The 12795-nt window shown below is 38.5% G+C and overlaps 1 protein-coding gene across 1 annotated transcript in view; it reads left to right on the top strand.

Moving 5' to 3' along the window:
• Positions 1-1132: 1132 nt before the first annotated feature.
• Positions 1133-12795, top strand: part of LOC107742855 (upstream-binding protein 1-like) — a 19513-nt gene continuing 7850 nt past the window's right edge. The window contains exons 1-7 of the mRNA XM_016555928.1: positions 1133-1854; positions 6426-6577; positions 6686-6762; positions 8163-8268; positions 8406-8512; positions 9650-9802; positions 10012-10122. Coding sequence (XP_016411414.1) covers positions 1739-1854; positions 6426-6577; positions 6686-6762; positions 8163-8268; positions 8406-8512; positions 9650-9802; positions 10012-10122 — 822 coding nt within the window. The 5' untranslated portion in view covers positions 1133-1738. The remainder of the gene's footprint in view (positions 1855-6425; positions 6578-6685; positions 6763-8162; positions 8269-8405; positions 8513-9649; positions 9803-10011; positions 10123-12795) is intronic.

Here is a 12795-nt window from a genome sequence, read left to right as displayed (position 1 = left end):
AAAATTCATGATAATCAATCTATATATATATATATATATATATATGAATGTACACCAGTGTGCTTTTATTGTGTTCACTTATTACCCATCATCAGCCATAGCAAAAGTATGATGAACTAGGTGTTTAAAACCAACACACAAAACCAACTGCTAGAAAAGCATTAATGTATTTGAAATTTTGACTCAAACTTGCAGTGTAAAAGTGCTTTTATCACATGCTTAAAATCACTTGTCTGTAATGAGCCATTAAAGTGCAGTAAAGTCAGAACCAATGAGAAATGTCATTATAATCATCCTCTTTGTTGGCCTCTTTTGGCCATTGTAAACCTTACAAATAGGTCTGGGTGACAGACTATTCTGCCATTTCCCTGTTTCTCCCACTAAATAGAAACTTACTGCATAACTGCCATCTGAAAAGTATTTATTTATACGTTTGCAAATATTGTTTCTCAAGGACACCAGTGCCCTCAGTTAAAAAAATAATCAAGTATTTCCCAGCTGTCTCACAGAGCTGTGACTAAATTCCCAGCTGTAAACACCCGAGGCGGTTTTGTTTATAGGTTGGTGGTCTGTTTAAGAGAACCTAATCATGTTCAAAGGCCCATCTGCCTTCCTGTCCAGACCACCACAACAACAACAGGTTAAAAACACCCAAAACGTGTCCTTGAGTGGCCATCCCTGTTTTTCAGAATGGAATTTCAGAGCAAAAACAGCCCCGGTGGGATCTGAATATCTCACGCTGCTGGGCCTCATTTATCACTAGACAGCAAAAGCAGCTATCTGTCTGTATCTATATTTTCTTGTCATTTTACAGCAATGTTGATATGGACTTTGGCTGTCAGCTGTAGATCTGAGGTTTTGAACATAAACGTGTTGATTGTGATCTATAAAAATAATCTTATATATTCAACAAGTTTGCATTTCTTCCACCAGGTGACTTTACGTTTAATATATGCGCTGTAAGTTAAAGGTAATATTGTGTTTGGAAGTCGAGAGTGACTACGGTGCGTCGGAGAGCTAGCTTAGGAAGAAGATGACGACAGATACCCGGGAGCCGATTGGCTGAGCGCAGCTCGCAGAGCAACGTGATTGGCTGTCAGATTCCCGACCCGGATCCCTGCTGCGCTGCAGCTATCTCGCGTTTGGGGTTTGAATGGTGGAAGACAGAGGGCCGTGTCGATGTTTTGTGATCTTTGGCCTTTTTCCGAAAGACCAAACGGGCGGGTCAGCACGATGAAATTAAGCGAACGCTTTCGGAGAGTAGAGAGCGTAAAGACACCGTACCGCGTTTAGGTGAAAGCGAGCGAGCTCTGCCAACCCAATTCCTCGAGCGGACATTGCGTGTGAATACGGTGACAGTCAACAGCGTCCTCCCACCCTGCTTTTATATAATGGAAGATCGCATACAGATATGATGTGCTGATGTATACGGGATAACATACGGGAGCTTTGCGTGGATGGTTGAGTTGACTTTGCGACGCCTCGGTTCATCTCGAGTCTCTTATTTGTCGCCTGTGTTATTGTGAAACTGAAGCAATGGCGAGGCACACGGTAGTCGGGGCTAGAGCCGTTTGCCCTGCTTTCAACAGCTAGCCTTCCGCGGGTGGCCACCTAACTTAACCAACTCTAGTAGGACTAGCTGACTCCTGCGGCAACGCGAGCTCCGCGCAGGGGCTGTCTGTACCAGGTGAAGCTGGCGGCGCTCCGGTTAGAGTCGGAGGAGAAGGATCTGGGCGCCATGGCGTGGGTGCTGAAGATGGACGATGCTACCATCGAGTCTGGGCTCGTGCACGACTTCGATGCCAGTTTGTCTGGCATTGGCCAGGAGCTCGGGGCTGGCGCGTACAGCATGAGGTTAGAGCAGCATGCAAACCGATCAGCAGCTTTCCAAGAGTCCCTAAGCCGGGGGCGATGCATCTGTGACGGCGAGCTAGTTGGCTAGCTGTCTTGATCGCAGTGTTTACATTGCGAACCTCGGGATTCCAGGCGGGTTGTGCTCATTGGTTTAAAAAAAATCATTATTTGATATCCTTATTTATCATTTGGCAACTTCGCGAGATTGTTTTGTCGTCTACTGGATGCAGTGTGGCTATGTGAGAGTTGCTATAGCTAGCTCAAAACAATAGACAACGAGTTGCATCCTTATGTTGTCTGACCATCTTGAGAACTAACGAGACCTGTGGCCGGTTGCATAAACTGCTTAGACTAGTCTTAAAAGTTAGACACCTAATTATTTTCTGCAAGACTGGTCATACTTTTTTTTAAGTCATTTACATAAAAACGTAGATTGATCTCATTTGAATCTGAAAAGTAAGACCGATAACCACTTGGTTAACTGCTAGTTAGTCAAACTAGTTCTTAACGTGGTGACTATTATTTCAGTTATATCAACTGGCCCCTGGTTGTAGAGCGTTAATCAGTATTCTCACGCTCCTTTCGAGTAGCCATAACGTGGCCGCACTGAAACGATAACAAGCGCGTTTGAAGTAATGTTACTTCCTGGAACAGGATGTTCTTTGAGATGCGAAATTAACAGTTATAAAGAATTCGTTTAAATATAGTAATTATATTTAAATCTTATCTCTTCACACGTATTGTTTTAAGGGCATTAAAATGTTTCGTGAGTAACACGTTTTACTGATTGAAGAAATTGAGGCGGCAGTCGAGCTGCATTACGTCATACGATACTGCGCATAGAGGCTATGATTACGTCATTGAACTGTTAGGGTGACTCAGGAAGAGTTGATGCAATATTTAGGATGAGAGCCATATCCTCGGGATAGTCTGTCTGCATTTTCTGTGCACCTTTAAAATAAAGAAATTAAAGGTGAAGTGTGTATTATATTTCCTTTGATAAAATATGTATATCCCTGTTTAATATGCAGGCAACCCAGTAAGTCATTAGATAGTTGATTCCTCGAAAAATGTAATTTTGTAGTCATAAAAGTGTTGTTCTAAATAACCCTATATAAATTCCTGAGGGAACCCCCTAGAGTGTGACAATTGGGTTCTGGAAGTAAAAATCCCATTCATTTTCTTATTTGGGGAATTGATTTTGAAAGATAACCTACTGTTATGAACTCACCTACAGTGAGCTATTAGGTTGTTAATCCTTAATAATTTGCTTTGGTTTCACTTTTAAGAATAATCATTTTTACCAGCGAAGTTCTGTTTAAAAAAAAAAAAAAAACTACATTACTTATGATTTTGCAGAGAAATGTCCATCAGTCAAAGAATCGAAAGAAGCAAATCACACCAAAAGAACTTGCGCCCATCCAGTCCCATGTAGCACTGCGAATGACATAACAGTGTCAGTCTCCCTACTCTCTTTTATAATGTATAAAAAAAAAAAACATACAAAATATTACACACACACACACACACATACTTTGTTCTTGGCTTAAAACTCTTAAACAAAGACTTTAAAAAAAAAACTAATGTCTACCAAAAAAGTTCATGGGTATGAATGCATTCTGCTGTCAATCAGCTTTCAGGTTGGACTACTAATTGACATAAGAACTAAACCGCTCTATTTTGCTTAGAAATCACATGGTTCACCTTTACTGTTGGGTGCCTGTTTTCTTTCTTTTTATTTTTTAGAAATACAGGTTGGAAAATATCACATTATTAAAATTCTTTTAATCTTACTTTCACGTGCTACTAACATTGCAGCCATTTGTTTTTGTTTGTTATTTAGTTGAATTTGACCAGTATCAAGCTGTCCAAAACATCATGCTCATCCATTTTATTCATAGGTATGTATTGGGTTTTTCCATGCGTTCCAACTGCATGCCAGGTGCTTCAGCATCCACAGCATTGGGAGAGGCAAACCACAATCCCCCTGCATACGTCACAGTTTCATTGGGGTATTAATGATGGAGCATATTTAAACTGTATGTCGCTTTTCCAAATCGCCAGCACCCTTCGCTGTTCCCATTTGGCCACAAGGAGTTTGAAATACGGTCACTGCGTGATAGGAATACACATTATGCGCCTGAGGTCAGGTTCCATGGAATGGTAACTCTGAGATGTGGCGGGCTTCTGGAGGTTGTGGTAGAAAGAGCAACATCAGTATTTTCCCTGGAGCGCTCTGTTATTCTGCAAGTGTGCGTATGCAAGTGTCTGAAATACTCTGTGTGAGAGAGTATAGTCAGTGGTTGAGTTTACATTCTGTGGTGGGTTTGTTAGTGGTGGGAGCACTGTAGTGTGAGACAGCGGGAAGAAGGCTGTTCACATGCTCTCCCCCTGTGATATCAAGTTTCTTGCTACTCTTCCAGTGTCCTGCAGATCTGCTATTGACACGGTCCTCTATTGATGTTAGAGGACCAGACAGTGTTTTTGGGTAGTTGAGGCATAACCTGTTCACAGACTTTAGGTTAAAACATACATACATGTTAGAGAAAGTGTCCTGTGACTGCTATTTAATTATTTAAAAAAAATTTTAATCAAATTTTGCAGATGCCATTGTTTGTTAAGCATATTTTATGGCACTGCCCTGCTTTTAATATCACTGGGTTTTATATAGAAGTACTTAATGTATTTTTCAAAAAGTTCTCACCAAGGAAGCTTCATATTATGAAGCTGAAATATCCCATATAGTTTTTATTGTGATGTAAGAGTTTTTTGTTTGTCGTTGTGTTTATTTAGATTAACTAATTTTAGTTTCCAATGTATTGTTTTTCATTTATTTAGACAAAATAGCATACCGTTTTAATATTGGCCATTAACTGTTATTGTCCAGATAATTAAATAATTACTGGCTTATTAGTATCAGGCAGAATTTAAATATGGCTCCATCCATAATGAAAATAGTTAGTGTTGGTGTTAACATTGCATAAAAGTAATATTAAAAATTGCATATTTTTTTTATAAAAGACCACCTTTTTGCATTGACTAGTTTATTTAAAATGATTCCATGACATACATTTTTAAAACAAATAAAAATATTCTATGTAGTTTCTGATTTAATGAGGTGCATGCAAACCTGCATGCACAATTATAAAAGAATGATCAAAATGCTGTTTAAATGAATTTAAAATTAAACTATAGCATGTCACACTGCAGGATATGGCAATTTTCATGTCAGATGCCCTTATATTTCTTTTGGTAGCATTAGCTATTGAACTTTTATGAAATATGGACCGGAATAAGACATTTTCTGCATTTGCAATTTGCAGGTGTTTTCAGTCAACAGGGTCAGATAAGTTCAAGATCCAGATATCATGGAGATAAGCTTATTATTTTCCTACTGTGTCTGTAAGTCATTGCTATGACGGGGTGCTAATGTGATGTTTTGGTGTTGCGTTTGAGGTAAATGAGGGTGTGAGATGCTGATTATCTAATTTGCGATCATGTGGAATGAGCAGCTGTGGAACGGAATGTTACAGTGGAGCTGCTCATATTTCAGAAAACACTTGCAGATTGGTGGGCAGGATGGATCCTGCAGGCCGCACTGTTACAAACGTCAAGCAGACTGCCAGCTAACTGACTCAGCGTCTATAGCTGTCACTGCACCGGCCTGATACCGGTGTGAGTGTGGCAAAGAAGTGTCAAGCCCAGAGCCATGGCAGCATTTATTAACTCCATAATATATAAATACTAATAATATTTTGGGCTAAATATTGTGTAAATTAATTGTTCATTGTTAATTGTTTGATATTGTGACACATACTACCATCAAAATTTTGGGGTCAGTAAGATTTTTTTTTACCGTTTTTGAAATAAGTCTGTTATGCTTACCAAGGCTGCATTTATTTGATCAAAAACACACTAAAAACAGTAAAACTGCAAAATATTTTTTCAATTTAAAATAACTGTTTTCTGTTTGAATATAAATATATATTAATATAAATTATTTCTGTGATGGCAAAGCTGCATTTTCAGTCTTCAGTGTCACATGATCCTTCAGAAATCATTCTAATATGCTGATTTTGTGTTCAAGAAACATTTCTTATAAATATTGAAAACAGTGGGCATTGTGATCAATTTTTTTCAAGAAATTTTTTTTTATTTGAAATAAAAATTGTAACATTATAATTTTTTTACTATTATTTAACACATTAATGCATCCTTGCTGAATAAAAGTATTCATTTGTTTAAAAAATCACACTGACCCCAAACCTTTGAACAGTAGTCTATTAATATATGATTGTAAATACACACCTCTCTTTTGTTTTATTTATATTTCCTAGCAGTCTGATGAGAATATGTCCTTTATCTGTTTGTGGTTCAGAAGTCCGAAAGAGCGGTCATGTGTCGTGTGGTTTTTAAAGTGTCTATAGGTGTAAGCAGGCAGGAGGCTCCCTATATACCTGTTTCCGTGACAACCATTTTCATACTGATGGTAGAGGTTCTGTGGTTCTAACCAACATAATTCACCATTTCATAACTTCCATTTCTCTGTGTCTGTGTTTGTTTTCCCTCAGTGATGTGTTGGCTCTGCCCATCTTTAAGCAGGAAGATGTTAGCGTTCCTGTGGAGTCGGACACCAAGAATCCTCCGTTTCAGTACGTGCTGTGTGCCGCCACCTCCCCTGCTGTTAAACTACACGAGGAGACGCTCACCTACCTAAACCAAGGTACAGTTTTCATTACCCATATTTCTTTCTCTATTCCTTAAAGAATACCTTGGTATTGACCCTGGTTGAGAAGATATTCAGTAACACACTTCCCATCTCCCTCTGTAGGCCAGTCATATGAGATCCGATTGCTTGATAACAGGAAAATAGGGGAGATGCCTGAACTCGACAACAAGACTGTTAAGGTGAGAGATTGTGTGTGTTTTATCAGTGCAGTGCACTTGTGGTTTTGTGTGGTGTGGCATCTCCTGCACTGGTATTCAGTGAATCTACAGCGTCATGGCAAAATGAATTATATTTTACTCAAGTTGATAGTTTGCAGTCTGAATTGAATTTGGAGAGGGGAAAAAAAAAGTTCGTTCTGCAGAATAATACAAATCAACCAGTATATTTTTTATGACCAATATGATACTGATTATTTTTTGATTTAGTTATTTTTGTTATTCATACCTTTTTAAAGATAATTTTTTTTATTTATTTTATAACAGCTAAATGGTTGATCACAAACCTTTGAAGGCAAATGCTTGCTTTATAAAGCTAATATTGTATGAAAATAATGGGGGGGGAATTAATATTTAATAATAAATATTTATTATTAAATAATAAATTATAATAATTATAAAAATAATTTATTACTAAATAATTAATAATAAAAATAATTAACTTAAAACACATTAAGTTATTTGTGAACAGTGTTGTTTACTGGCACAGTTGTGTGATGGCATTGTTACGCACTAAGATTAACCAGGTGGTCCATTTATTTGTAAACATTATTATATATATTTAAGAATTGCTAATTACTTAGCAAATAAATGAATACATACGTGCATAAATACAAATATACTATTGCTCAGAAGTCTCTTATGCTCACCAAGAATGCATTTATTCAATCAAACAAAACAAGTAATATTATTAAATTTTTAGCATAACTGTTTTCTATTTTTTTGTAATTTATTACTGTGATGCCAAAGCTGAATTTTCAGCATCATTATGCAAGTCTTTAGTGCTACATGATTCTCCAGAAATCATTCTAATAAGCTGATTTGCTGCTATCAGTGTTGCAAGTTCAAAAGAACTACATTTATTTGAAATATTTTTTAACATTAGTTTTTACTATCACTTTTGATCAACTTAATGCTGGAATGATAAATAAAAGAATTAATTTTTTTAAACAAAAATCTTACTGATCCCAAACTTTTGATCAGTAAATAGACAACATTTTTCTTCCGTTGTCTTTGCTGGTCACATACATAAAAAATAATAATACAGCGTGATCAATGTAGACTTTTAGGAGTCATTTCTTTAAATGTTTTGCGTCACAAATTGCTGTTTTGAATCAGTCTGAGGAATCCTTCACTGAGTGAATGTGCTGATTTAACCACTGTGGATGTCTACACAGCCTTTTTACATCATCAAATTCAATTCAGGCAACAACATCACAGCTAGGATAAAATCTAATTAGTTTTGCCATGGTGCTGTAGATTCAGCGGTGCAGGAAGTACTGGTATGGTGTATGGCTCTTTAAGAGTGCTGCTTGTTCTGATGGTTTTGTGTTTGTGTGTATTTGGTTTGGGGTGAATTATAGAGTATAGTTAGGGTGGTTTTCCATGACCGAAGGCTTCAGTACATGGAGCACCAGCAGCTGGAGGGCTGGAAATGGAATCGGCCTGGCGACCGCCTCCTCGACATCGGTGAGAGCTTATGTGTTTACTTTAGGTTGCTGCAATCAATTTGTTCAGTCTTTTTTGATTCATCAAGTGAATAGTATCAAAGCAGCATAAAGCCTCAGAAGAGGGAGTTTTTACAGTGCGTCATGTGTTTGTTACAGATATCCCCTTGTCAGTTGGCATCACTGAGCCCTGCACACAGCCATCACAGCTAAACGCTGCGGATTTCCTGTGGGATCTCTCCAAGCGAGCGTCTGTGTTTGTGCAGGTAAACCCCAATTCAAGATCAAACCACAAACATGCAGCCATGTTGTCATCGTTCAAAGGCTACAGAAACACACTAGAGTTTCAGTTTGAAGTGTAATTTGCAAATAGTTCTTGGGGCAGTGGACTTAATGTTTTATATATCTCGCTGTGTTAGATTACACTTGTTGCAACATTGTACATAATATTTTTCTGCGTATGCCTGTTGATAATCAACAAGGAAATCAACAGTTGGGAACGATACTATTTTGCAACCAATTTTACACATTTTAGGATTTATTTAATGTAAACACACTTGATTTGTAAATGTAAATGGGTTGGACAAAAAAAAAAGTTTTATTCAATGCAAGTTGCATTAGACTTTGCATTGTAATTGCAATAGACCTGTTGCTGTTTTATTATGTCATTAATATTAAGTTGTTTAAGAAAAACAGAAAACTTAATTTATTTAATGATTTCTGGCTGTTTACTTAAATATTTACATGAATTTTGTATAATTGTTTACTTCAATGAGAAATACATTAAGACATTGTTTTAATTTTAATGTAATTTAATATTTAACATTTTAAATTAAGGTGTGTGTTCAGTGTTATTTATATTGTTAAATTACATTAAATTATTAAAATAATAAAATTATCAGTTTTTTGCTGTGGTATTGAAATTAGTATTAATAATATAATATATTGTATAATATTACTAATGATGTTTCTGCAAAAATCGAGCACATATAAATATGCAGTTGAGCATTCACTGGTGTATATTTCTTCAGGTCATTATTTAATTCTTGCTGTCAAGATCCTCACAGCTGTCTTGTGTAGTTAATGAATAGAACATCCCTGAAGAACAATCTCATTGGCCAGAAATTCTCTCTCTGCTATGCAGATGTTGTACCAGTAGTGTCAGACATGTTGGAGAGAGTCTGACTAGGGCTACTGGCTCTTTGACATTGCCTCTTGACTTTGAAAGCGTCCGATCAAGTTTCAAACATATCAATATCGTTCCAGTTGATTACAAATGTATCTGGCACATCCTAATCTGTGCAGAAATAGTGCAATACATGTCAAGGATAATCTCAAAAGTGCTCTAGGAACCGATCATGTGTTCCACATTAATTATCTATTTCTTCCTTACCTTGTTAAAGGTTCATTGCATCAGTACAGAGTTCACCCCACGGAAACACGGCGGAGAGAAGGGAGTCCCGTTCCGGATCCAGATTGACACTTTTAAACAAAATGAAAGCGGAGAGTACACCGAGCACCTGCACTCCGCCAGCTGCCAGATCAAAGTCTTTAAGGTGATGCCACATGCATGCAAACATGCATTAAATGCAAGGAAATATCTGTGGTGTTGGGTTGAAGATTGCAGATCTGAATTATTTTCACCTTTGTGTTTCTTATACTGAATGCTTATGTTGTTGAAGGGTGTGTTTTGAAGCATTATGCATGCATGATATTGAAGTCTTCAGCATGTATTAAAGTGTATCTCATACTCTCCTAATAACAGCCAAAGGGAGCAGACAGAAAACAAAAAACAGACCGAGAGAAGATGGAGAAAAAGACTGTGCAGGAGAAAGAGAAATATCAGCCTTCTTATGACACCACTATTTTGTCAGAGGCAAGAATATTTAAGTATTTTTGTTTCGTTTTGACACCTATTACTACTGACACCTATTGACATGGATACAGAATCAGGTAGAAAAAACAACGTTTTTGGCTACTAATTGTAAAAATAGCCTATTCATAGATGTATTTCTCATCCATGATTAATTTAGACAAATAATAAGGGGTCGCATTTCGCTGGTCATGTTATAGCCACCATGACGGGGACAACCTTATATCGAGTTTAATATCAGTGGCCTAAAATTAACTGTGACTGAAGTCTTCATCTTATTTCAATGTACACCATTTCACACATATAGTAAAAGTACTGTTCATGCCTGAAGGAAATTTTCTTTCTTCTCAGAAACAGTGTTATTTTATTGCTATTATAGTATTTAATAATATTTTGATTTAGCTTTTATTTTGATGTTTATATTTCAGTTTTCATTTTAGTTTCATTTCATTTTACTGACATAGCCTCGGTTCCCTGAGAAGGGAACGAGACGTTGCGGACCGTATAAGCTGACGCTTTGGAGAAACGCCTTTCTCCTCAAATACTGAAGCCTTATTTGCTTAATGCCATTGTATCACAATGGCCAATGGCACTCGAGCGCGCGAAAAGGGGGCAGGAAATCGCCCTATATAAGCAGTGTTAAGCGCCATTTCATCAGTATCTTTTGACTGAATAAGAGAGCTTATGAAAGACCTGAGCGTAAGTAACATAGCATAAACACAACGTCTTGTCATTCCCTTCTCAGGGAACCAAGGTTACGTCAGTAACCAGAGACGTTCCCTTTCAAGATGGTCTCTCGACGTTGCTGACAGCGTAAGCTGACGTTTTGGGGAGCATGTAACTTCACACCATGTTACTGCGAAGGCCGCTTGGCATAAGCGGAGAAGACATATAAGTGCAGCGACTCTCAACAGCAATCGCAATGCATGGTACAGCCACTGTACACAAGTACGGATAAACAGCACATTCCAGACAACAGCTTCTCACCGGAGCTAGACATGCAGTTGTGGAGCTGACCAGGATTAGACAGCACACTGGCCTGGGGAACTGTGAAAGTTGAGTTGAATAGTTGAAGAGGTCGCATGTGAAGCAGTCCCAACGTGCCACAAAACATTACAGTGTGAACGATCTGAGGGAGTGTTCTGATAATGCGCTCGTAACGCAAACGATAGTGCCCACAATAGGCAGGGAAACCGAGAGACGAGTAAAACAGCAGGTAGACTTTATTGTAGATCCAACTATAACGCTATGTGGCACGTTCCTTGTTCCGGGAACAGATGGCATTTTGGCCACATTCTCTGATTTCGCAGCTGAAACTGTGCTGCTTCTATGCAAGAGTCTGAAGCTGGGATTTAAAAAAATTTTTAGACACTTTACATGCAGTCACACAGAGCTATGTTAGCTGTAACTTCGGCCAATATACTGGTCAGTGTAAGCAACATTACACATCTGTATAAAGAGAGCCGGCCCTCATCACAGAAAGGCAACGAATGGCGGCAGCACAAGCATATATCTTAGTCAGTGTAAGCAACACACCTGTATGAAATGTAAACGGCACTACACGTTCTAATAAATATGGCGGCACAGCACCGGTGCATATCATAGGAAGTCAGTGATAGACAAGCACTTGTATAGACAAGCACTACACTCTGCTATTGAAAACAACCGCTTAGCTGGTGTTTATACAGTGATACGTCATAACCTCCTGAAGGCTGAAGCTATTGGAAGAGAGCTGAACTGGATGATGACATCACTGAATCATCAATGAACTTACTTTAGCTTTTTGTTATTGTCTTCTTGCATTATTGACAAACTATTTTCCTGTTTGACACTGTAAAGCTGCTTTGACACAACCAATATTGTATAAAGCGCTATTCAAATAAAGGTGACTTGACTTGACTTGACTTGTAGCTGCCTGCCCGGCTGCTTTGTACACGACAGCTCGCCACTGGGTCGGGGGAGCTGTTTATATGATTAAGTAAGCGGCTGGTGTAATTTGTGCTCCAGCAGGCGAAATACCGCGCTGAGGCGGGGCACTGTTATGTATTGTGTGAACAGCTGAAGCGCCTTATTTTGTGCTATGTACAATGCAGAACAGGGCTGTGTATATTATAAGCACTTTCAGAGTGCAGGGGGTCAGCGGGGCCTGTGTCAGCATATGAGCCCTTTGCTGCAAACCTCACGTTCGGGTTATAGCTCCACTACCATGAGGGGAGCATGAGAGCCAGGTTTGTTTCTTGAAGTTAGGTAAGCACCGCCTATGACGAGCACTATCTGAAGGCAGGAAGTCCTCAAACTCATGGATGGATCGGAAAAGCAGGAGGCATGTGGGCTCTGAGCCATCGTGAACTCGCCACTTAACACTTAGTTTCTGCTCCAAATCAGGATGTCAGTGCTTCTTCCTCAGCTGCTTAAAGGGGTCATATGATGCTATTTTAAAGATCATTATTTTGTGTATTTGGTGTAACAGAATATGTTGACATGCTTTAATGTTCAAAAAACACATTATTTTTCAAATACTGTACATTATTGTAGGTCCTCTATGCCCCGCCTCTCTCAAACGCGTCGTTTTCAACAAAGCCCCCTCCTTTGACAAGCGCAGTCCGCTCTGATTGGCCAGCTGACCCAGTGCATTGTAATTGGCCGAACCCCGCAAGCGCGAGGCTGCAAGCTAAC

This window comes from Sinocyclocheilus rhinocerous, unplaced genomic scaffold (genome assembly GCF_001515625.1).
Source record: "Sinocyclocheilus rhinocerous isolate Xijiao unplaced genomic scaffold, SAMN03320098_v1.1 scaffold1338, whole genome shotgun sequence".
Lineage (NCBI taxonomy): Eukaryota > Metazoa > Chordata > Actinopteri > Cypriniformes > Cyprinidae > Sinocyclocheilus > Sinocyclocheilus rhinocerous.
This window is presented reverse-complemented; position numbering and strand designations above follow the sequence as displayed.